Source organism: Styela clava, chromosome 7 (assembly GCF_964204865.1).
Source record: "Styela clava chromosome 7, kaStyClav1.hap1.2, whole genome shotgun sequence".
In the NCBI taxonomy this organism is placed as follows: Eukaryota; Metazoa; Chordata; class Ascidiacea; order Stolidobranchia; family Styelidae; genus Styela; species Styela clava.
This window is the reverse complement of record NC_135256.1, coordinates 10,471,155-10,497,507: the sequence shown is the minus strand read 5'-3', so window position 1 is coordinate 10,497,507 and position 26,353 is coordinate 10,471,155. Positions and strand designations below refer to the sequence as shown.

The following is a 26,353-nucleotide window of genomic DNA, read 5'->3' as shown; positions in this document are numbered from 1 at the left end:
AAGCTATTAATCATTCTAATTTCAAGGAATACGGTTTGTTGTTTTCATTTGTCTTCATTGCGCTACTCGTTCAATAAATATTATTGTTGTTTACTCGATTTTACAACGAAAGCTTTACATATATGAATCATGAAGCTATTGTTGAACTGAATCCTAGGTTACTCTTTATATCGTATGGTATATTTGAATATGGTATGACCATGCATGGATTATGGATGTAACAGGGTTATAAGTTTTGTTTCATTATGGTCATGTTTGGCAACACATGGATTTGAACAATAAATTATACTATATTATGAAAAATATTTACCAAGTTGGTAAAAACGACTGCCATCTATTTTGATTCAATCCTAGCTATCACCATAACTTGCGGAGAATTGATGTTTTCTTTTATAAATGTTAGCTATAACAGCATTGCGGAACAGATATTTGGAGTTTTTTTTCATGGTCATCATCCGAGAATGGGTGTTAGTTTTATGTTCTTTCAGTATTAACAGCAGATACCCATGCGATACCTAATTCGGATCGTACTAAAAGTACTTAAAAATAATTGGGAATCTAACGAAATGAAACTGAAAAACTCGAAACCATCACAAATCACCCACTGTAGTAGTTAACATCGATACCAGTAAGAACTTAGCGGAGCACCGAGATTTTCCTAAAAGATCACAAAACTAACAAAATTTAGTGTGAGATATCGAAATCCATACTACTCGGGAAGACTTTGAAAATAAATAAATATTCTGAAAATCTTTATAATTTCTCAGAAAAGCGACCAAGACGGGAATTTTGCAAATCGTCCAGTATGCTTCGTGTTCAAAACAGGCCGTAAAATATCTATATATTTTGTTATACTTCACCATGGAACAAATTTCAATTTTTTTGTAACTCAATCGGTTTATAATTCCCTTTATCATTGCCACAAAAATTTAGTTTTATTATCGCAAGGCGAATACTAAAGCATGCTTGGTACATACACAACTTCCACAAATAGGTGTGATTTTTCTTTGACCCAAACTAAAACCAATTATAATTTGATTATAGGATGCCCTGATATGCAAGGGTATCATTAAATGTATTATAGGATAAAAGGGGATACTCTTACACTGTTTTGCGTGTAAAAACCGCTGTGCGGTGATTATCTTAGAGATACGAAATACTATTGAATTTCATATTTAAGGATGGAATAATATGAAACCAGCCAGATGGGTGTCTTAAATATGTCGTGTCCCACTTGGCCCTCTTTCCCCACCTGGCCCATCTGTACGATACTTGTCGCACTTGCACCACTCTTGTCCCTCATGAACTATACTTCTCCCTCCTGCAACACATTTGTCGCACTTTCACCACTCTTGTCCCTTCTGTACTATACTTTCCCTTCGTGTACCACACTTGTCGCATTTGTGCTTCCACACTTGTTGCACTTGTCCTATCGTTATATTCTATGTCAGGATATACATACTAAATGAACAAAGGGGTAGATTACGCATGTGGAGTGGGATTCATACAATTGAGTACAAGTGTGGTACAATTGGAACAAGACATTTCGCGACGCCACACATGCACAATGCAAAAGCCTATTAATATGCAACTTTTTTATGTTATGGAAATGGCCATGTTTAAAAAGATTAAATTTCTACCATTTGTGGAAAGACCCGAATCTTCCCGCTCTTAGTTAAAATATCGCCTATACTAAAATTAATCATTTTTTCCTAATTTTGATTCAGCTTTACTCCGTAAGTATTCATACCTTTAAATAAAAACATATTGTACACGCTTACATTATGATTCATGCATATATGTTTGTTTCAAAAACATTACTACAAGTCCAGATTAAGGCTATCATAACAAGATAATTATGTTTCTCAAAAATTAAATCGCCACACCTTTTAATTTGATGCTCCGATAATAAGTGAAACAATGTTTTAAATTTTACCTAATCTTATTATGACGCAGCAGCTAAATTCCGATAATTTTTTATCGCATTGATGCGACCAATTCCACGAGATTTGGTGGTGAAGATGAGAAAATTGTTATTAAGTTTTATCTAGTCCTTTTTTTGATGTTTTTTGGTCGGTGTCAAGTTTATTTTTTTATTTTTTTCGTATGATTCCTACGGTTGAGGAACACGTTATATAGACTACAAATTTATGAAGTTATCTCCAATCTAGATTTTGGGCATTTTCTTGGTGCACATCAGTGCTACATATATGGAGGAGTCCAATGCACAGACTTTATGCCTGTTTTGTCTAAAATATTGGGTTGAATTAGAGCAGGGGTGGGCACCCTGCGGGCCAATCGCGGTCCGCGGAAAAAGTGCGAATTTTGAAAGGTGAGCGGCCCGCGAAACGACTTTTTCAAATAATATCAAAACGATCCATTACAAAAACTTTTTTGCCTGCAACTACTAGAAAGCCTGTGTTGAATAAAGGTGCGGCTCGTGATTCCACTTTGTTATTTGTATCTGATCGTCCCGTATATTGAAGGTTGCACATCCCTGAAACTAGAGCATAATATTACCAAAATCAATTCCGGTGTCTCAGGTATGTCAGTCCGCTTGTTCCACACTTGTCCCTTTTAATGCACTTTTCGCACTTTGTCACACTTGTCCCTTTATCAGTGGTAAAGCATAGTTAAGTGATTTACAGGCACTTTAAGATTGCGTTCCCTGAAATACCGGTAATTGTATTATTACTTATCGATTTTAATCGATAAGTATGTTGATAGGTATTTGTCTGTCTGTCTTTTAGATGCACGCGATATCTCACAAAAGCGAGATTGAATCTGCGCCAGATTTTGCATGTGCATTCATCATATGTCGGACCAGAAGCCTATTGATTTTGGATGAATTATGTCGTATAATTAGCGAGTTATCAATTAATTAGCGATTGGACACAAGGTGTCACTATGGAGTAAGAGCGCTGTTTTCGGGGATCCCCTAACTTTCAATCGATAAGTCCTCGGTCTCTGACCGATATTCTCGGTTTTGCGTTTGTCGAATGCCGACACAAGCGATTGTAGAAAACCTTAAAATACCAGTCAATCAAGTGGCTTTGAGTCATATAACGCTTTATAGATATTAACTTTTCAACATAAAAATATACTCACAAATACATTGCTGTGCTGGCAGGTGACATCCCCGATATTGAGTAATGGATTTTGCATTGTTCTTCTACTTGATTTTCGACATTTTTTACGTACCATTCAAAAATTGTGTGCCTGACAGCCAAGTATTGACATTTTGCGTGACCGTACATACGTGTATGTTACATGAATGAAAATATTGTGACTGCGATTACAAGATAAGATAAAATAGGTTACGAGTATCATCCTTTTTAGTCAAAACTAGGTGGTACTATGTTGTCTGATTTTTACAGTTAGGGTTAAGTAAGACATTTGATAATGGCCGTCCGTATCTTTACCGCAGATAAATCAGTGCCTGCATGGATTTTGAGTTTTACTCCCAGAACGAATAGGATTCATTATGCGAGAATATGAAACCCGTCCATCCAAGTATATTACATATGCATTGATGATAGTTGCATACTATCGGCAATTTCATCGACTTATCGGCATCGGTGTATTTTCCTTGATATCTGATTGGTATCTGGTAAATTTCTTCACATCTCTACTCCGTGCACTACATACCCAACTCTTTACATTGGGTCATATTTTTGTGCTGATCTGAAAAATACAGATTTTTATGATAGAAGCAAAATGAAATTGAAGATATTGTAGTGTTGTATGCCTGAATGTACACTACCGTGCATAAAGAACAGTCTTGTCTCGCACTCAGAGCTATAATTACTGTCATCTTTCCAATTTGGCATAATCAATTTTTTAACAATATGACAATTGCTTTAGAAATTATTGGTAATATTTGAAAAAATTAGTAACAACGACGGATCAGTCTAAACTTACCTACAAAAATAATGATTTGTTCGCGTTTTCAATTGAAGTATGCCATTTTATTTTTATTTTGTTGCGTTCCTGTAGTGTAGGGTACTTAAAATAAATTATCGCCTAATATTTTAATAACCACACATTTCATACTTTTTCAGATTTTTGCCGAAAATGGAGTTTCAGATTTGTCAAAAACCAGCCCTGAATATACCGAAACAAAACTGTTTACTAAAGAATCAGGTAAGGAGAATTTTAAACTATTCATTGATTATGAATGGGCAGAACATGAACGAAACTTGTCAAGTTTGATTTATCTATTTCCCAAACATAATTGTTGATGAGTAAAATTATCCTCATAAATTTTTTTTGATGGTAATTGACAGTTTTGAAATGGTGAAATAATTGTTTAATCGATCCCACTAATTGTTTATTTTTCCTTGAAAATGTAATATTTACACTTTTCGGCACCAATAAAGTATTTTGCCGCCTTCTCAACTTAAAAAATAGGTAATTGGATTTAAAAAACACCGGTCTTGGTGAATACTTTCTGAGTTATAACACGAAAAAGCGACTTGCCGTCGTCATCGTTATTTTAAATACAGCTTGGTGTGAATTGAATGTCATTGTCAGCGCTTTGGTAATTTGTTCGCTATTCCCAATTTTTAAACAAACTTAGAATAAATTGTTAAGATGTTCCAAACGGAGAATATCCGAATTTGATATTTCATCACTAATTGAAGGATGAGTAGCCAGATGTACATCGAATAATACAAAAATGAATGCATATTCAGTATAAATTATTGGAGTCATTTTTTTGCCACGCAACTCCGACTCCATACTCCAGTTTAAATGGCGTATTTGGGAACGATCGCGACTCTCGCCTCCGGGTTTAAGAAAATTTCGACTCCGACTTCAAACTTCCAGAAACCGAAACATTGATAACATCAACTTAGGCCAATTCAATAATTAAACAATGCAATCAAAATAAGTGTGTATTTGGCGAGTTTTCTACCTTTCTACCATATATGGCTTCAACCCGGACATTCAACTAAAACTAGAAACGATAAACTTTACTCAGGAAACACTGTGAAAGAGCATTGGCCATGTAACAGCGCATGATACAAATTATGATTAATTTTAAATGTAATCAACAACTGACGAAAGGTACATCGCTTTTGAATCTCGTCTCGTTTAGTTGATTGTTAGTTGGACTCGAGTTAAATTAAAAAAATATATGTTGAGAGGGTTTGACTTCCGGACTATTAAACTATATTTATTACTATTCAAATATTAGATACGTGTCGTTGTGTTATTTGCAATGGAATTTACATTGGATTCCTAACGTCGGGTTTTAGTTAAATATTAATTTATTATTAACATTGAACTATATTTAAGTGTGCAATTAGGAGGAGATGGTTTTAATCTTCATTCAATCGCAGTATACGGATTTCTATTTCCAAATTCAAAATGTCAACACAGCCCAAAATAACGTTTCTCTATAGCCATATTACTTATTCTCATATATTATAGGGTATAACACAAAAACTCGATATTCAATCAACTCGACTATGTACGGTTATAGGAAAGCAGATATATATATATATAGAATATTAAAATGTTTCATCATAAAATTATCTTCGGCTTTATCTGTATGATAAAGGGTTAAGTGAGTATAAACTTTAATACGCCTACCGCCCATCAGTGACCCCAATCAAGAATCAACTGTAAACTCGTGTAATACTGAAGTAGACAAGATATGGTACCAACATAAATTACAGCGCTAACCGCTATCAAAAATTTGGTATAATTTCGTCTCCACATTCGCCGCATATTTCTATGTTTCGAGTTTCTTCTCGACGCAAAATATTTGAAATTCAACCTTTTTTTTTGTTACCATGTACTTGAACTTCATGTTTATTAGATATTTAGTTTCGCGGTCAAACATGAAAAGTATTCTTTGTTAAAATGTCAAATACGCCGCTGTCATCAGCTTTTGATTACTGTGTATTCTTTGATTCCTGGTATTTGCAAATATTGTTTTGATGACGTCTTTCGTCTTATTTTTCGTGGCAATGATACTTTTGTTCATGCGCTGTACATATTTGTAAGTGATATTACAATTGGTCTTTTTTCGTGTTTTCACGAGGAAAACACCTCCACTTATACACACCGACCTACCATTTAGAACTTGAAAAGTTTATTAACCTTGCCAATACACGGAATTATTACTACTTCCCAATGATTACATTTTAATTTTATAATCAAAAATCATTCAGTTTTTTGGTCATCGTATCCTATTGTCACCGGTATAGAATATCAATAAATTCATCAGCTTATCGCAATCACCCAATTTTGAATTGGATTGCCAAACTTAGCGTATAATTTAATTTCTAGTTAACCATCAAACCGAAGAATTTTATAATTTGAAGTCACATTTTTAAATGGTTAACCACATCCGTTCCACAGCCTATAGCCTTGTATGCATTTGAAATACACAAAAGCCTAATCACTTAATCCGTATTGTTTCATAAAATAACGTAATGTTTAAAATTATAACATGACGTTTTTATTTACTTTCCTGCTGCCTGGTATGATATTTTGATTCAAAATGCTGCAAAAACGATTGGAATTTTATCAAGATCTTCCTAGTTGTTATCGCCCAAATAATAAACAGTTTCTTGCAACGTTCATCAATAACATTAGTATATTTTCATTATATGATATGCCATAAACGCCTCGTGCTGGCGCTTTAGGGATGTTTACGGAATTTAGTGATGGTATATATAGGATTTCACACGAAAAACATACTGATTAGTTCAACTTTATAAAATTTAAAATGTATTATTACATTACGTATGCTTCTTCTAAAATGAAACAGTTCAGTATACCTATACAATATTTTTATTTCAGCTCCTTCCGTTATTACAAGTGTATATTTGTCGAAACGAAACGAAAGAGCGGTAGAAATCAAATGGCGACCTCCACAACAACCCAATGGCATCATCAGAAAATATGAAATTGAAATCAGACCAAAGAATGACGTTACAACGAAAGTTAGAATTGCGCCAATTTTGAAAGAGGTTAGCGGGTTTCGGGATAATTTTTATGCCGTTCGGAGTGACAATTTATATTAAACGAACGCTCACAATATGTTTATGGGTGCTTCATTGTATGTTCATGGCCAAAAATTCGGTATTTTGTAAAATAAAACAAGCGGGCAATGTACATAACACTTCAATAATTAACCGTAGTACCGGTAACATGTAGTACCGATTTACACCGAAATCCGTAACTGATCATTCAAAAGCGTTAAATCAAAATTGCAGATGAGTCCCACAGGTTCGACTCGGACGACATTTAAACAAATTTAGAACTTAAAAGGCTTCTAGGGGCTTCAGGCATAAATTTTTCAAATCGATTGACCTATACCTTTCGGGTTCAATAAAACTTTTAGTAAAAGCATATACACATTGTAAAATTTCATATCTTGCAAATAATTTTAGACGGATACCACAACAGCACTCATAGAAAACTTGGAGCCGAATACAAAATATGTCATTCGAATTCGAACTGGAAATTCCGCGGGATTTGGTGCTTACAGCGTTGGATATGATTTTGAAACAACGTCAATCGTCGGTAAGTGATTTTATGGATTCAGGAGAAGAAAAATGCCGTATCCCGTATTCTAGCATTTTTAACTTTCAAACCTTTATACTATGTACTTTTGTTTTAGACAATGCGCCGTCTTCTCAAGTTGAGGGCAATACCACGACGATAGTTATTATAGCTGTGGTAGTTGTTGTAATCATCTTCGTTATAGTTGGATTAGTTATCTATTATAAATGCGGACGTCGAATGACCGGCAAAGATACAACAACAAACGGGGGATCTCAGAGACATGCTCAAGAACCATTAATAGGTGAGGCGAATTTTTATTCTTCGCTGTCTTCTGAGTTCTAATTGATGTAATTCTAATTAATTTTAATTTAATGTGATATGTAACGGAGTAATCAACACATGAAAAAAAATAGGTTGACATGAAAAGGAACAGCAGTAGGCCTTGGCCCACTGGTTGAGAACCGATGGTCTATATTCAAGTGATTGAAATTTTGAATAAAAATATTATCGATTTCAATGATCTATTCTGCGGTAAAATCATGATGATACTCTGTTTTTGAGACATTCAAGATCCACAATTTTGAGGTTTAATGTATAGCTGCAGAGTGACTCCAAAAATACAAAACCTATAAATTTTATAATAGCTTCTAGGTATAGAAAAAAATATATTTAACACATGAATATCTGTTTGTGTGCATGAAATTGTGGCAACTTTTTGGGGTTCGAATATTGGCGTTTTGTGAAAATTGAAACTTTTTGTAAGATAATCGAATTTTATCGAACCTCTCCGGTCCCGGTGGCAAAAATTTGAATTCAGCTATGTATAGAGAACTAATATAAGAACCTATCGCAACGAAAAAATTGTGGATTTACCCACGAAATGTCATGTTATCTATGAAATATGTTACAAATGACCAGGGTTTTGTTTTTGGGTCACCTTACTTGTGTACTCAATATAATCGCAGTTTTAATTTTGCTTGCTTCTGCTATCTCATGCTAACCATCACGTAGTCAATTTACCACCTCCAGGTCATCGAATTTATGTCGAATATTCGGATCCGAATCAAGCAGTCAAAAACTTGAATAAAGAACTCGACCCAACAGAACTGAACGTTTTGGATAAATTGATTGGTGAAGGTAGGTAGTTTGGCTTGTGTAGCTGATATAGTGTACCTAGAAATATAGTACCCGTCGTATTGGGAGATTTTTATCTATTTCGCTTCGAACAAGTCAATGCAAATATTCACTTATGCCTAAAAAAGTACTATGTTTTTATCAGTCGATATATTCCTATAATGTATAAGGTGCCCTATATTTGTCGCATATACTTGTTTTACATTTTTTAGTCTACTTGTTCCCAAATGCCTCATTGTTCTGAGTTGGGGTAGATAGTTATTTTAGGGTAAGTGGTTAAAGTAAGCATGTAAAGTGTGCGGTTATTATCACATGACATATTTGAGACATCCCTAATGTTTAGCTTACTTATTTTACACGCTTAGTCAGGCGAATTTGAACCAGACATATATCACGCCAGAAAAAAAAGTTTCATCTCCCAGCTTTAAACAGCGTTATCTTATTTCCCTCGCGCAGAGAAAATATAAGCTTCCTATAGTCGTTCACTTATTGTACCAATGACACCAATCTAACAACTTGCAACTCATGTACTTTTAGGTGAATTTGCACAAGTACTTCATGGGAATCTTACTCAAGGTGGAGACACATTCCGAGTCGCTGTCAAACAACTGAAACATGGAGCATCAGTGAAAGATCAATCGAATTTTTTGAGAGAAGCTTGTAGCATGGCTCAGTTTGATCATTCTAATATATTGCAATTGAAGGGCGTTATTACAAAAAGTAAGTTACTGTGAAATTTGATAATATTTTACCATTTTACAGTCCGATTTTTAAAATCGTTCGTATTACAATTTTCTCGATGATATACCCCAAGGTGTAAATTCACCCATGGCTGAAAACCTCTTCATTCGGAGAAATGATTTACTCAATCGTTACCAGTTGTATAACCTTGTTATCTCTATGTTGGATCTTTTGCATGAGAGATCGGCAATTATATGTTTTTATTTTATTTAGGTCGGCCTGTCATGATTATCTCAGAATACATGGACAATGGATCCTTGGATGAATATTTGAGAGTAAGATTTAAACAGTTTTGAAATAATAGTATTATGTCGTTTAATAGACTTTTGATAGTGCCGATTTATGTACCATAGGAAGCTTATCACCCATGCAATGCGGAACGTCTAATCCAAGTAGTTAACTAATACCATATCCAACATGAATGTACGAACTATCCTGCCTCGCCCTATTTAATAAGCATCGCCAGCTTCGTTATTGGCGCCCTTTTCACTTCGAATAAGACTCTCATATGTGAGATTATTTTCGGATAGACTGCAATTATCCTCCAACATTCCCACCCAAAGACGATCATATATTAGCTAGAATGAAAATGAACTGTCTTATAATATTCTTTATATTACTCAGGTACATGGTGTAGAAATTGTTCATCATCAATTAGTGGGAATGCTACAGGGTATTGCAAGTGGAATGTCATATTTATCGAAGATGAAATACGTCCATCGTGATTTAGCTGCGAGAAACATCCTTGTCAATTCCGATCTCATTTGTAAAGTTTCTGACTTCGGTCTCTCAAGAACTCTGGAAAATGATCCACATGCTACTTACACTACACAGGTATGCTGAATATCAGATACAGATATACCAGTGGTTCACATCCTTTTTTTTTTCGAGCAACTAAATTTTTTTTTAATAATAATCGCGACTCAAGGACATGCTCAAATACTAAACGACACTGACGTTTTTACGAATTGATACGTCTCACATATACAATTATCAATGAGCAACACTTCATTATCAAATATAAAATAAATATTGAAATTCACTAGAAATTAAAATTAGTAACTTTTGGGTTTTTGTTGAAAAAACAAGCGACCAATAGATTAGGAAATACTGAGATATACTGACAGATTTTGCTAGAATTGCCATTTTAAAATGAAATTCATAAATCATTTGTCAATATAAAAAAATAAGAACAATAACAGCAATGTTTAAATTTATCGATGCGAAATTCTCATGACTAATATGGCCACCGCAATGTCAGCAAAATTCCCGGCGAATGTTAAAAGAATTGTAGCGAATATTATATTAAGGTTTGCCAGGTGTCTTTGAAAAAAATCATAAAAATCTGAGGGCCAAATATTGGGCCTTGTGGGAGTAGAAAATTAAAGTACAGTTATGGGTCAACTTCTTCCACTTTAATGTTGTGAATGTTTGAGATCGATTGGTCCATTAGTTGTTGAGAAAAGCGATTTTTCACAACAACAACAACAACCCAGCAACAACAATAATTATGCAAAATTACCTATAAATACACTTTGTGTTCAATAAAAAATGATAGACAGCAGTTATTAGTTAGTTCATCAAGTAATCGTAAAAATTATTCGATTGATCTTAATCTTGATAAATATTCGACAACGCCTACGTTTCCCTCAGCGGTATTGATTATAATAAAAACACCATTTTTTTGTCAAACCTAAAAAGTTCATATTCCAAATATTCTCGATTTGTAAAAACGCAGAAACGTCAGCACTTTCACATTAAAGTGTATTTGATTTCAAAAGTTGTTTTTCCGTAATATTCATTGTTTTGTGAATAAAATGGTTTTCTATTTTTGATTCTCGTAATTGAAACTCGCTGACAGATATGGGGATTAGACGGAGATTATATTATTGATGTGTTCTCCACAATATATATAGCCTTCATGTTAATCTAAAAATTTGGTATTTTAGCTCTTTTTTTAGTATTATTTTTTAATAGTGTTATATAAACTCGTCAGCGAAAATATTAGTAGCTTGTGGAGTCGAAATTTTCGGAATCCGGGTCCGGCTCTAAATTTGAAAAAGATTTATTTCTTACTACAAGCGAGGTTCACGAATAATAGGTAAAAAATCAATCCGTACGTATTTCTTATTGAATTGATATTCGGATACAATAATTGGAGTCAAATTTACCTGAGTTTATTCCTAGCCGGATCTGGTTGAAATTTAATAACTCATACCTTATATGCAATCCGGTCCTTCACACTTGTACATTCAACATGTTATAGTCTATAGGTTTTCATCTTGAATTGTTTTCTAAGAAATGGCCAAGTCGAGGCCACATAATGTTACTTTGAAATTCTAATGCATCACGATCTTGGCCACTCTTGATAATTTTTACCTATTCGATACAATGCAATGCACTGTACTGGTGTCGTTGGAATAAACAACTTCCCAACTATATGTAAATCCTATTTTTATTGTAATTAATGAATTCAAAGTCTTCATTGTTGCCAGACCGTTTTTTTTTATTACCAATCCCCGGAATTTCTGAATGATTGACGTGATATATAAATCAGTTTTACTTTCAAAAGTAAACATAAATTCAATATCATATTCAAGTTATTATTATTGTACAATTTTGAATTTTCAATTCTTCTATTTTTAGCAATTTGATTATTTGTTCGTAATCTTTCCTGCGTTTTATCACAGTGTGCCGCATGTGAAATTTTCCAAATCATTTTTGTGTCAGACATTATATCATAAAGCTTGGTTTGTTGACTGTAAATTCAAATTCCAAGTGCGAGATATATCGAGATGATTTCATGTTGTTTTTATAGATATTGTATAAATCGTATAGAAAGAAGGTTGATTTCGTTAAAATGTCGATACAACAAGTACTTTTTATGAAAAATTTAACTGTGTGGAATTTTATTTTTCACATCACGGGACATTGTCGTCTTTATTTGGTTATGCGCTAGAATAGTAATGCCGCAGTAAAATCAGGGGTTACATCTTTACGCATTTCCGCACCTTAGAACTTCTTCTACTTGTCTTCTATATATCTACCAATAGTTAATAGATTTCTTTTTCAGTTCATATAATTCCCGTTTTCACGTCTATAGTATAGCCTGTAGTAACTCGGGTGCTAAATTTCAAAGCCAACTGCACACGCTATACTGAATATAATAAATTAGGTAGATTGTGTCTATTATACCTTCAATTTGAATCTTTTAACTGGCTATCCGTATTCAAGCGGATGCTTTCCGAAAGCTCTTTACATAGTTGAAGGTAAAACGAATCATAAAAGTCACATGCAATTAGGAGCTCATATTCTCATAAAGCATGGATTTTTATGAAAACGTTTTATCGTTATTTTGGAATATTTCGGCGCACTGCAGAATTGAAGTATTTGAAACCCCTAGATCATACGTATAGAAAATTGTGACACTTGGCATTCGTGCCTTATTATTTTCCGTCCATGGTGTTGTTTTTTATCCAACAAATTCAAGCAAAAAGCTATTTCGCGTAACATGATTTTTAAATTAGAAAATGGCGGATTTGTGCGCCGAGCGTATCCACCTACTATTGCGATCTTTATTCTCTTTCTCAGTATCATTTACCTTGAAAAGTTTTCTGCGTAATTTTCCCAGCGTTTCGATACTTAATTTGATGAATTGAGAAGTTTCGTTTTACATTTTGATGTTCTGTTAGACTGTGGGAAATTATGAGTTTCTTGCAATATAGCCGATTTTTTGATCGCCATAATTATCTCACTTTATTTTGATGCCAAAACCAATAAATATGACAAGTTGACTTTTTATGTGGGAAATTCACTCTATACAAGGTTATTATAATAAAAAAAATGTAATTTTACTTTATTACTATCATGACATCTGGACCAGAGCTTAGCCCATGTCACCTACGTTCTAACTTACCGGTATTCATTTTAATGTTGCTTGTATATAACATTGGATTTCACTGTGCAAATTATACCGAATTAATGGAATTTCCTATCTAACGATGACTTTTCTTACCCTTTATTATGACAACACTTATAATAGCGTATTACCTATACACAAATTTCGATTTCCGTTGTTGAGACTTATAGTAAAGGTGATAATGAAACTAACCATTATTGTCAGTTGCCACTCTTGTTTTTGGTTACCATGAGCAACCGGAACAAGTGCCAATACCAATACCTTGTTCGTCTTCGGTTTTTGTCACGCAGACAACCAAAATAAGATTAAAAGATGACTTTGTTTGTGGCAGCAATAAATTTGTGGTCAAAAACGTGATTAGCGTACTTCAATGTAACTCTAAAATGTCTATTTTTAGGCCCAAAATTTGTCACAAAAGTAAATATTTTTCACTAATTTCGTAAAAGTTGACGTATATTCCCTTGAAGTGAAATAATTGTTGCAATAAATTTGTATCATATTATACTTGATCAAGCTTGTGAATGCTGTAATAGGTGTGATATTGTGCTTGGCCGAATGTGGTGTTGCTTGAATATCTTCTCAAAACTATAGATTGTTCTAGAAAATGGCATATTGTGTTAACTGGATAGGAGAAATGTATTCTAATGTTATAAATATCAATGTTTATTTTGCAAGATACTGGAAAATAACTAAAAAGAAGAAAAGATAAAATTTTAGCTTCAATTCAATAACTTCAATTTCAATTTTTGATTTGTTTAAAAAAAGGAGTTGAAAATTCCAAATTTGTGATAATAAAAATAGTTGAATATAAAAATATAAAAAATTTCGGAATCAAATCACCATTGATGTAATACTTATTACATGTATCTCTTTTCAAAATTTACCATATATCTTGTTTTCTCTGCATAACGGTTATAGCAGAAGTGTTATTTAACGTCTAATTTTACTCTTATATTAACATTTCCAATCACAATTTCGCAATGAATTTAATAACTTTTCACAATTTTCAAAATGAACGTGAATTGGTGTTAGACTTACAGTGTGCCCATTATCCAAATTGATGCGCTCTTAGTTGCCTGCTGGTCAAGTTGTATCCATGCAGTGAACATAACATGTCTTTTTCGATTTTCTTACTGTTGAACAGCTAATTTGAAAATACATACTATGTAATATAATAAATTTTAGCTTCAATTACCGTTGTTAATTATATATTAACCAGAGTGGAAAATTGCTATTCGCTGGGCTGCTCCTGAATGCATTCGATACAGCATTTGATTTTCTTACTGTTGAGTGTTGAACAGCTAATTTGAAAATACATACTATGTAATATTGGAAATTTTCGTTTTAATTACCGCTGTTATTTATATATTACCCAGGGTGGAAAAATTGCTATTCGCTGGGCTGCTCCTGAATGCATTCGATACAGACAATTTACTTCAGCAAGTGACGTTTGGAGTTATGGAATCGTAATGTGGGAAGTTATGTCTTACGGAGAAAAACCCTACTGGGATATGACCAATCAACAGGTCGTTCAGAACATTGAAAGTGGAATGAGGTTGCCTGCACCTACGGTAAGTTTTAACGAGACTATAGGTTTTTTGTATTCAAACTGGAAATGGAATTGGAATAAACAATATAACAAATCAAATTCAATTTACTTCAAATTAATGTAACCATGGCTACTTGTTCCAGGACTGCTCTATGAACTCTCAGGTCGAGACGAGATTTAAGCAATGAATAGTTTTGTATGCATTCAACCTGAAAAAAATATGAGGATGTTTTATACGAGTGGTGGAAACATTCTTATATCCAGAAAATAAATTTCTTTGTCAAAGTATCGAATTGTTGTTAACGTGAAACTCATATTCTTCAATTTTTAGAATTGTTTAAAAGCTGTTCACGAAAAGATGTTAGAATGTTGGTCACTCGATCCAAACAAAAGGCCGAAATTTATTGATCTTGTCAGCGATCTTGAATCTCTCAAAAAAGCTCCTCGACCAAATGGAAATATAACTGGCAACGCATCTTCAGCAAGTCTAGCCGGTGCTTGGTGAGTAAAAGGATATTTTCTTACTATCAGACAGTTTTCTTAATGAAATAAATCCATGTATTGATGGATGATCGTCATACTACGAACAGCTTTGTACCCCTCTTTAAGAATAGTTTAAAATAGGCTCCCCCCTTTTTCCACCATTTAGTCAACATAAACATTCTTGTATGGCCAGAATATAAAATAAATTATTACACCTGGTTTCAATTTCCATATTATTCTAAAAGATCAAATCATAAGTATGTTAATTGATGATACCAATTCCTTCTAAAATGCACATTGTCAAAAACTTTGAAAACACGCCAAATATTTTTTCTTTTTTTCAGTGCAACTCCTAATCTACAACATGCGCTTGATCACGGTGAAATATCCACAGTCGAACAATGGTTAAAATGTCAAAAATTGGACAAATACAAAGACAGATTCCTGGCTCGTGGTCTTGATACTTTGGATAAAGTTTCTAATCTAACAATCGGGTAAGTAAATATAATGAATGACTCTAAATGTGGAAAATAGACTTGTAGGTCGCATAAAATACTTATATATCGTAGTCGAAAGATTCCGTTCGCCGAAAGCTAGTTTATCTCCCGGTTCGTATCAAAAATTTAACATTAATATTCAAACTTTTGCTGAGGCTATTTATATTTCAACACCTACGCATGAAAAAAAACGTAGCCCAAATTTATTAGATATATAGCATTCAGAATTTACAATTACCATTTTTTTATATTCAATATATATCGTAAATTTCCGTTCTGTTTTAATCGATATTTGAATCCTAATCATTTTAAAAGCTGTAGTATAAATAGATCTTGAAATTCAGTTAATAGCCATTTTCAATCTTTTCAATATTATCAAATTTCAGAGATTTGAGAGCACTGGGCATCGATGTTACATTACACGTTCACAAACTCGAAAATGGCATCAAATCACTCCGCCGTCATCTCAGTACGTCATCAAGCCGACCAACGTCATCATATTCCACCGAAGACTTAGAAACAGGTGACGATGACGTCATGTTACCTAACGGCCATGCCGACACCCACAACAGACCAGTTCGAAACGGATCCGTCAGAAGACCAGCTACGATTGAAGAAACGGAAGTTCTTATACCGGAAGGAAGTGTCGCTGTTTGAAAATGCTCTCGGATGCCTCCAAGTGAGCAAAAATACGCGGAATGAGCTCATTACACCGTAAAGCAACTTCAGGACTATGGCACGGATAAAGAGCCACCTAATGTATGCTACGAGATATGCTTTGTGAAATTGCGAGCAAATTGAAAAAAAATTTGAAACAAAAAAAAATTTGAAACATTAAGACTGAACGACTGAATTGAAATTTTAGCAAAAATAGGCAAATTTAAAAATCTTCCTACTTTTCGTATTGTTATTTGACTTCGTCATATGTACATGAAAAACAAAATGGTTGTCAAGTCTTCGCCTTGGCTAACACGTCTGATCTTACTTTGATTGGTAATTTAAACAAACAATATACAAACGCAAAACGCGGTTGCAGAATAATGTACGACATATTGACATTTATGCACTGCTTAAAGCCTTAAATGAATAAAAAGTGAATTTAAGAACAGGGAAATTTCAATAGTACTGATTGGAAGCCATTCAATCATCGGGTAATTACGGGCATCATCATTTTTCTGCCAACTATTTCTCATATATAACTACCGGTATCATTTATTTCAACGATAGACCGTATAATTCCCAACTAAAGTTCTATATTATGATTAAGATAAAATAACAGCCCTGTGGCACAATTGATTATTAGATTCGATAATCATGTTTTGTCAATTGAAAATCGGATAATTTATTATTTATCAAATTGGAAATGGTTCCAACTTTGCTTTGTATATAAGCAGTTGTTATTAGAAAATAAACGTCTTTATATTTTAACTTTATTGTTTTTTTTTCCTTTTTGAGTGATGTAGTATTTATTTAGAATCTATTTTGGGTTAAAATATTGACGAAATTAATGGTTCTCCAATAACTTTTCATCGGTAATGTATCGATAGATAACCGCTTTCTGTAAAGTAAAAATCCATGGGCGCAAATTTTGTTTCTGTAAAAACAAAAACTTAATTTGCATGTAAACAAGAAAACAATGATCAAATTATATGGAAACTGTTGTACAATGAGTAGTACGGTCACCGTAATATTACCAAAATTCAAGCGCCAACTGTTGTACAAATGTCCCGTGAATTTAAAAAACAAAAGTATTTTGGGGTGGAATATTGGGCGCCCTAAAAAGAATTAATGTAAATGCTGAATTTTTTAGCAAAATGATCTATAGGTCCACTTCGTGTCTGAAAACAATGCGAGAAATGTTTCTTTTCTATATTTGTTTTCTTCGTTTATGTTTATGTTGGGTTTGTCCGCAAAATCGAGTTTTACGCACGGTTTGTTATTTTGACACAACTGCTTATTAAGTTCATTGGCTTCACTGTATATTTGCACGATGCTTTACTTTATTCGTTATTTTGATAAATATAAATGATGAAACACGAAAAACAAAACGAAAGCAAAGACAATTATCAACGAAATGCAACTAAACAACGCTTTTAAGCTATCTTAGATTTTGTACATAACATATTCCTGACTATAAATATTCGAACTTGAATCAATTTCTTCGGAAAAGTCGGAGAAAAGTGATTCATCGGATAAAACCTTTGCTAACAAAAAATTCAAGGCTAAAATGCCCACTTCGAGACATCACGGGTTTATAATTAATTTATTTAGAGTATTGGCTGAAATTAAATAGTTACAAAAATACAGTATTGTTAATAATATGACCAATTTGAGATTCAAAATTGAGTCTTCGGTCTTCCGTACAGAAAGCAAGGTTTTGGTCCGGTTGGTCCATCCCGTGATGAAGAATAGAATTAAGCCTAACACTAAACTCCGACATCCCATCCCGTGTTTGACATCCCATCCTGTGACGTACTTTCTTGCAAGCGAGTAGTGCTAATCGGGAAATAATGTTCATTCCTATATTATTTTGTGTTGTATCCATCTTATCATGTTCCCCTTGCTGTTTTCATTTTTTTTTATTATGTTTATTTTAAATGTTGTTTTTGTTTTGATTTGGTGTAAAATATCTGCGGCTTTAATTATTATTTTCCGCTTAAAATATATATAGCCAGCAACGAATTTTGGGTGCTCCCGAAGTATGCGAACCAAGATGGCGGACATCGCAATGTAATATGTGTACTAGGTTAGGGTTAGGCCATAATTTTAGGTATAAATACTACGGGAGGCTCTTGGCTAGTCTTCGAACTGATAATAGGACTAAAATAAGGAAAATTGAAAAAAAATTATCGCCTAACCCTAACCTGTTACCCATGTTACGTTCCGATGTCCGCCATCTTGGTCCGCATACTTCGGGAGCCCCGAATTTTGTTTATCTTTGCACGTTTTGGACCAAGATTTATGCTGTTCATCATTGTTTCTTTTGAAGTCAGATTGGCTATCAATTTATTCCCGGATAGATTAATATTCGCCAAACTTTTGATTTATTTTCATTATTATTACCATTATTATTGCTCTGCATCGCTATTTTTTGTAACTGCTTGTTGTTTTGTTCTTCTATCGCAATACACCTTGATTTTTCATTAGATTTTTCGGCTGTTTTGATTCTGTTCAATTTATAAAAGAACGGGTGGATAATTTCAGAATAGCGCGTCAAATGACTGGGTGACACGTCGACATGATTTAGTACAGAATTGACAGGTTACACTTTTCAGTGTTCAATATGGCTCGCTTTGCTCAGTTCAAATGTTTGCTAGCGCTTGGATTACAAATTTCAGTATAGGTGTTTCAACTGACCCTCTGGAGGAAATGACGCGAAGGCCTTGTGTAACAACGCTGAACCGTAACATGGGGTCATCGTATGCTAAGTATCCCATCACCTATTTCCAAACAGTATGATTATCCAAGAATCATTCAGAGTAAAATACTTGCTTCATTTCGAATGCAACCACAGATGGCACCATTCAATTCTGATTTCGGATGCTTGAAAGTGTAGCAATCTCTGAACGTATTTCCCAACGCATCTGTTTTAATCATTTCGTGTGCAACCACTCGTTTTATTCATTTGGGACTGTGTCTTGCTCTGATACTTATTCGTTTCTTCGAGCATGGGGACGGTTTGTATCTGTAAGTGAAATTCATTCTGCATTTGTATTTTCGTTACTCCCGTAGTATGTGTACCAGGCTAGGGTTAGGCCATAATTTTATTCCGATTTTCTTTATTTCAGTCTATTAAGAGTTCGGGGACTGTCTGTTTAAGCCAAATGAATACACCCCCTGCTCATAGGTTTCAGTCCCTTTACACAACTTGGTGCGAAGTCGTCGAACAAAACTAGTTACCTCCACATTGGTACACATACTTCCGGAGTGCCGGATTTTCAGATGGAGGTACTACATTTCAAGCCAGTCAAGCACCTATCACGGAATGGATAGAGAACTGGGTTCGTCGCTTGATTCAAAACGATACGGCGGACAATCAAACAACATTTGATTAAAAATATAATGTGCCGTCTGCATCACATATGAATGGAGTACTTGAATCGCTTATTCACTCGCTTCGTATAAAGGGTTCGATGCATCAATGGGTGAATAACAGCAGAGACCTATGGTCAGGGGCGGATTAAGCCCCTTTGGTGCCCTAAGCACTGAAGACTTTGGTGCCCCCTCATGTGTAATTTAATTATAAAAACAATAAACCAAATAAGTGTATTATTCATTGAAAATAATCACAACCAACAGTAAATAAAACAACTTTTACGAACATTTTTAGATTATTTAACTGTTATATATAGCCGAAATATATATCGGCCATTTACTGCCGATATGATATATCGGCAAACACGCAATATCGGGCCGATATATCAGTTGAGCTCTAATCCCGAGAAAGTGTGACAATGAAGATTCATGCCTCCAGTCTCAACGTAAATCGAAATACCAAAGCATACAAGTCACAACTGTAGTTTGAAATTTTACCGGTACCAAGTAGTCTACCTCAGGGGGGTTCAAGGTTGCTAGGTTGTAGGACCGCAAAAACTTTTGACGAGGTCTCGCGGGCCGCAAGTCGGAGTAAACCCAAAAGTGATCGAAATATCGCGAGTTATTTTAAATTAAATAAACAACGAGAGTTTACCGTTCTAATCAGACTATTATTATGTTGCATGGGTGGCGTTCATTTAAAGAAGATATAATATATACGTTTCCGCCGTGTTTTCCTTATGTCACCTTTCTTGCGACACTCATTTTATTACGAATTGGTATATTCAGTAATTTAAAAACTCGCAGCGTGAGCAAGTTTAGTGCCATCGTCAAACATTTAACTGATTTACCTTGTATCACTTGCTTTCGGTATGTTTACGTATGATTCAATCACATCGCGATTATTGGTTGATTACTTGATTGCTTCTTGGTATGGTTAACTGACTGTGTGGTACTCTAGTCCAGGGCTACTCAACTGGCGGACCGCGGTCCGAATCCGTCCTTTCGGGTATTGGATTTGGACCGCACCTAATTATTTATTTTGGATCATTAGCCCCACTTTTTGAATTTCCTATTATAAAATGACTTTCATAGTTTTGAATGTATACGAAAAGAACTATAACACCATAATAAACACTTTTAATTTACTACTTATCATTAGTCGGTCGAAGAAGTGCTCGTTTTAAGGATGCCGAAATATCATTTCTGGAAAGACCGGACCCAAATAATTTTGAAGTTTTGTTTGCGGACCTTCGATAAAAATAGTTGAGTAGCCCTGCTCTAGTCTATGTTAAGATCTGTTTCATGAGTCTTGTTTAATGGTACTATAGTCATTGGATTTGAATTATATATTTTTAACATTGGGATTATCTGCTCTGACAAAGCCTCATTTAAATGTAAGTGAACTAGTATATTCATGCTTTGTTTTATGCTTGTACTTATCGGACACGGAGTGGACATATTGATCGTTTTGTTATTTCCCTCATCATAGAATTTCATGGTTATAAAAAAATCGCCTTTCTCTTTTATTGCCGGACCAATTGCTTTAAAATTTTCAGTGGTTGAAGTAAGTGAATGTGGCGGATCTTGTGCTCGGCAAAAGTAGGAAATTTTTATTGGGGAGCGATGAACTGCGGTACCTGATCTGGTAATACAGAAGTGACTCAGATCAGTCGATATTTCAATGCACGTTGAAACTGAATCATAAAGAATGGATCATTGTCACAGGACCTAGAAAAGCTTTTTTAATGGTTTTCTCTTATAGTTTGTCAGGTCACTGTGTCTGACTGATATCTGGATTAAATCGATTTGGGAGAAATCTGTTCGTCTAATTTCGGGATATTAGTTGGCTTGTCAAATCTGCATTGTCCCGGTTTTTTGCTCCAGATATATGGTAAGCCTATATCTTGAATGCTGATGTATTACGATTTAACTGTAACATTCCTTTCAGCAAATGAAATTTATTCTAGACGTTATATAACTTCAATAGATTGCATTTGCTCTGGTATACTATTTAGCTATTCTCAATGGCTTGTCAGTCTTGTGATTTTAATTTAATTATACCGTCACTGTCTAGTGATGAAACTGCTCAGATGGAATCAGCTTTATAATTGGACATATAAATCGTTTTGTTATTAAGTTGTTGTTCAAGTTCATTATGGTAAAAATTTTTTCCCATCTTTATGAAAAAATCGCTTTTTTCTTTAATTACTGGACCAAATGCTTTCAAATTTTCAGTGGTTAAAGATTGTATTTTTCACTAGAAGGCTTTTTATTATTGGACACGTAGTGGACATAACGATCGTTTCAATATTATGTTGTTGTTGTTGTTGTTGTTCTTGTTCTTTGACACGTTTTTAAAAAGTCGCTTTTCTCTTCGAATACTGGACCAATTGCTTTTCAGTGGTTAAAGATTAATTTTTTCGCTAGAAGGCTATTACTTTTATTTATTTCAAAATTTTGCGTGAATTCTATGAAATTTGATATTTCGTCTAAAATTTTGCTGTATTATTTTTTATCCATGGGAACACGGATTTTAGTCAGTGTCATGACTGGCTGTACGTTTTGATTCTGCAAAATTCTTGCTACTGGAAATTCAGAACTTTTTTGAGGGTACCAGTAGCGTCAAAGGTACCGGTAAGGACTGATTCGCTCTGGTCTAAGGTGTCCATATATTTGTGCGTAGCTCTCTTGTTTTTATTTGTTCACGTATTTGCAACCGTGAATGTAGGAAGAGGGTTTGATATCCATTGGTGTCATATTTTAAGAAGTTTTGAATAAGAGAATTGAAAAATAAGTAGAATCGCCAAGCATAAGATGCTACCCAAAAATTTCTTGCCATAACAACGTGCAACATTGTGAATTTCCTCATTATTTTGGTTCATAAATACTAGATCTCAGAATGTAATAAATAGAATACAAGAAGAGGCAGGCATCATGCAGATGGGTGACCTATCATCAGAGAAGCAATTCTTTATTCAGTTTTAAAATTCGATCGCGAATTTATGCTAAGAGTTTGCAACCTGGACTCGATGAACCTTTCCCCGACCTTGGACCCCCGAAAAATTCTTCCTATACTTTATCATTGCAAAATTTTTGGGGCTTATTTTAAGAGTGGTTTCGCGAGTTGGCGCCTGTAAAATGGGGTAGGTGTTCCAAACCATCATTATGATTCATCGCATACAACAGTGGTCGGCAACCACCGGGCCGCGGCCCTTCGCCGGTCCGCGGCCCTTCGCCAGTCCGTAGAAAGGTGACACAAAAAACGGACAGGGGCCTAATAAAACCTCTACAATCCAACCACAAACCCTATGACTAAAAATAGCACCAAACCACCAACGCATTAGTCATTGCTAAACGAACATGAAGCAATGCCCAGATATATTTCAGAAGCTGTTACCTTCCACATCATCATATCCATTTGAGGCCGGGTTTTCAATATTGACAACTACAACGAAAAATCGTAGACTGGATGTAAGAAACACATACTTTATTACATAGGTCCATTTGTATAAAGGTGGTCCGCCAAAAATTTGATCAGGATATACTGGTTCGTCACTTAAAAAAGGTTGCCGACCACTGGCATACAACAATCTGTTTTTTGAAAGTACCGGTAAAATTTTTTAGCTCAGTCCGTCACTGCTATTTCTACACTAATTTTTTATTACTGCAGTTAAATTAAAACTCTTAAGAATATAAAGTGATCAATGAATTATCTGATTTATATTTAAATTTCCGAAACACAACTGAAAACTAACATATAGAGTTCAAAAACGCTGAAACGAGGTAATGTTTACGACCACGCCTGAAAATCTGTCTGAGCGGATGCGAAATGGGAGAATTGTTACGTCACTTTGTGCATCTTGCTGATTGGCCAATGTAATGAGGTAAACAAGGAAGTCGTTGCTCGGGGAAAGCTAATTAGTTGCTAAAGTGCTGATTTCTGCGATCCTAAGAAGTATCCACAAGAGGGCGTCAATGAGTCAGCAATTTCGATCTCCCCGCGGGTTGGATTTTTGAATCACAACTTGTAAAATACCACCGATATCTTCACTGAAATTTGTCATATTTCATTAATTGGTGATGTTTAATGCTGGTTTGTATTAATATCATTGTTCATCGGCTGTGTTCAAGAATTTTAATGTTGAATCGAGTCCGAAAATGGTTGTAGAATTCTAATTCTGCTGAAATTACATGAACTTTCAATTGCGCGAGCCCTAATTTCTCTTGCCATTTGTCATTTTCAACGGGCGAATACATCCTTCGAGCCACTAGAATGCTGTATCTGATGAGCTGTGTAGACTAATAGCTCAGGCATTTTATTCCTGAATGCTGTCGAAAGAATTTACCGATTTATAAACGTACGACTATCTTTACAACGCGGCGCAGATTAATATGAACGGATTTTACTCTACCGGAACAATTACTTGTTTAGGTTGAATGCATGTTTATGCAGATGACCGGTAATTATATAAGTATTTATTCTGCACCAATGCAGTTTACTGCCCTACACCGAAACTGCACTGGCAGTAGGTAATTATCTTGATTATACTGAACGTTGATAGATAGAAATATTGACTGTAAAACACGCCTATGAATATCTACGCGATGCCAGCAAGTCAATATTCTCTTTGTATATAATGATTAAGATCTTGCTGCAAACATGATTATGGGCAGGCGAAGGCACCATCTTACAAACTAAAAGAAACGCCAGGTAAATATTTGGCCAATACGGCATATTTCCTTGAATTCATAACATCCGTTTCTGAAATTTATTTTCTATAAACTATGTTTTCCAAATCAAAATATACAAATTAAAGCATTATTCTGGTCCGGTTATTTCCTGAATATTGAGGAGAAATTCAAATAAAGAGAAATATATATCAACTATCAAGCAGGCACTGTGCGGGTTCGATAGTTTATAAACAGTATACAAGAATATGCACCTTCACAGGCTATATTTTATCACGATAGAATCTTTTTCCATGTTCGACTGCATTATTTAATCCTAAAATTCATCTGGCACAAGTCAGCAGATCTTATTATAAATATAGATAGTGTTAAAAACATTCATTCCCCGATTTGGATAATCTTCATTTCGTGATTTTAACGCAGTATTGAATTTATGATTTCAAAATATAGTATCGGGGGACCTCCTGGAGTATGCGAACCAAGATGGCGCACAACCTGAACTCTGGTTGTGTACCAGGTTGGGGTTCAGGTTATGCGACATCTTGGTGCGCATACTTCAAGGGTACCGTATCGGGAATATCCGAGTGCTTTAAGTTAAACTTATGCTCTGGGTACATAATTTGGATATATCCTAAGGCAGTATTGTTGAATGGGGAAAATCTTGCCCCCCCCCCCCCCCCCCCCCCATGTACAGCGACCATGAATTATTTCTAAAAAAATTTTTAATCACTCAAAATGGAAAATTTTTTATGGGGTATTATTTTTCGACAAACAACAACATGGTATAATCCATATTGCGCTTCCACTCCAGCTTAAAGAACACAATATTCACGGAAGTTAAATAAACACTTTTTGCCTGTAATTATGTTTAACCAGCATTTATATTGTATTTTTAAGTCAATAATCCGAATACGGAATTTCTTAACGTGGAAAACAGGCGATTTGGAACATAAACAAAATGAGAGTTATGTGGGTCATTGGTACTTCATGGGATAATGTAAAATTATTAGAGTATACTCAAGTATTCTTAAGATGACTAAAATATACAAATGAAATTGTCTTCCCACGTTTTTCAAAGATTTTGAGAAATCTACCTCCTAATTTATCAAAATTTTAAAGGCACCGATATTACTTTTATACAATGGAGATTGGAACATGTAGGTAATTCGGAATAAGTATTTACTGGTACTATAGATACCGATTTACCGAAGCTATTGTAACGGATAACATTGTTTATATTATGTAAACCCAAATTGGTGGTTTAGTTTTAAGACTGGAAATGGCATCTAGTGAGAGAATTACATATACTTATATTTGTAGAATATGCCGTAAATGGAAATACATACAGGTTCTATGCACCTGTATTATACATAGTCATACTCTACTTTAAAAGCCAGAAATGTCAATACTGAATGCATAAAGTCTCTTATGATCAGTCGAACCATGTCTTCTAAATATTGCTGCTTTTGGTTTTCAAAAAAAGTTATGGATGATGTACCTGATTGGTTTAAAAATCCGGGATTAGGATCCGGGAATATGATTTCTTTTTGTGGGAAATCTGGTTTTTCGTACACTTGTTTACAGGTATACTAAGCAAAATCTGGTTGTCAGACAATAATGCTTTCAGTTTGTTCAACCGCAACACAAGATTAGCAATGTCTCTTAGTTGAATAAGATTTAAGTGAACATGTCCCAGAGCAGTGTCCTCATGAAAAGCAATGAAACATAAGTGATTGAAAGTATGTTTATCGGATTTATGAAGCCGCGATTTTCTACTTTTCA

The 26,353-nt window shown here is 34.5% G+C and overlaps 1 protein-coding gene across 2 annotated transcripts in view; it reads left to right on the top strand.

Annotated features, from left to right (window-relative positions):
* Positions 1 to 18,992, top strand: part of LOC120328173 (ephrin type-B receptor 3-like) — a 71,632-nt gene extending 52,640 nt beyond the window's left edge. The window contains exons 10-21 of one of the 2 annotated variants that reach the window (XM_039394595.2): positions 4,062 to 4,143; positions 6,814 to 6,983; positions 7,407 to 7,539; positions 7,637 to 7,822; positions 8,551 to 8,658; positions 9,193 to 9,375; positions 9,610 to 9,671; positions 10,021 to 10,230; positions 14,692 to 14,886; positions 15,196 to 15,365; positions 15,692 to 15,841; positions 16,231 to 18,992. In XM_039394595.2, coding sequence (XP_039250529.2) covers positions 4,062 to 4,143; positions 6,814 to 6,983; positions 7,407 to 7,539; positions 7,637 to 7,822; positions 8,551 to 8,658; positions 9,193 to 9,375; positions 9,610 to 9,671; positions 10,021 to 10,230; positions 14,692 to 14,886; positions 15,196 to 15,365; positions 15,692 to 15,841; positions 16,231 to 16,501 — 1,920 coding nt within the window. In that variant the 3' untranslated portion in view covers positions 16,502 to 18,992. Of the gene's footprint in view, positions 1 to 4,061; positions 4,144 to 6,813; positions 6,984 to 7,406; positions 7,540 to 7,636; positions 7,823 to 8,532; positions 8,659 to 9,192; positions 9,376 to 9,609; positions 9,672 to 10,020; positions 10,231 to 14,691; positions 14,887 to 15,195; positions 15,366 to 15,691; positions 15,842 to 16,230 lie in introns of both variants that reach the window. The other variant, XM_039394594.2, reaches the window with a different exon arrangement.
* Positions 18,993 to 26,353: the final 7,361 nt, after the last annotated feature.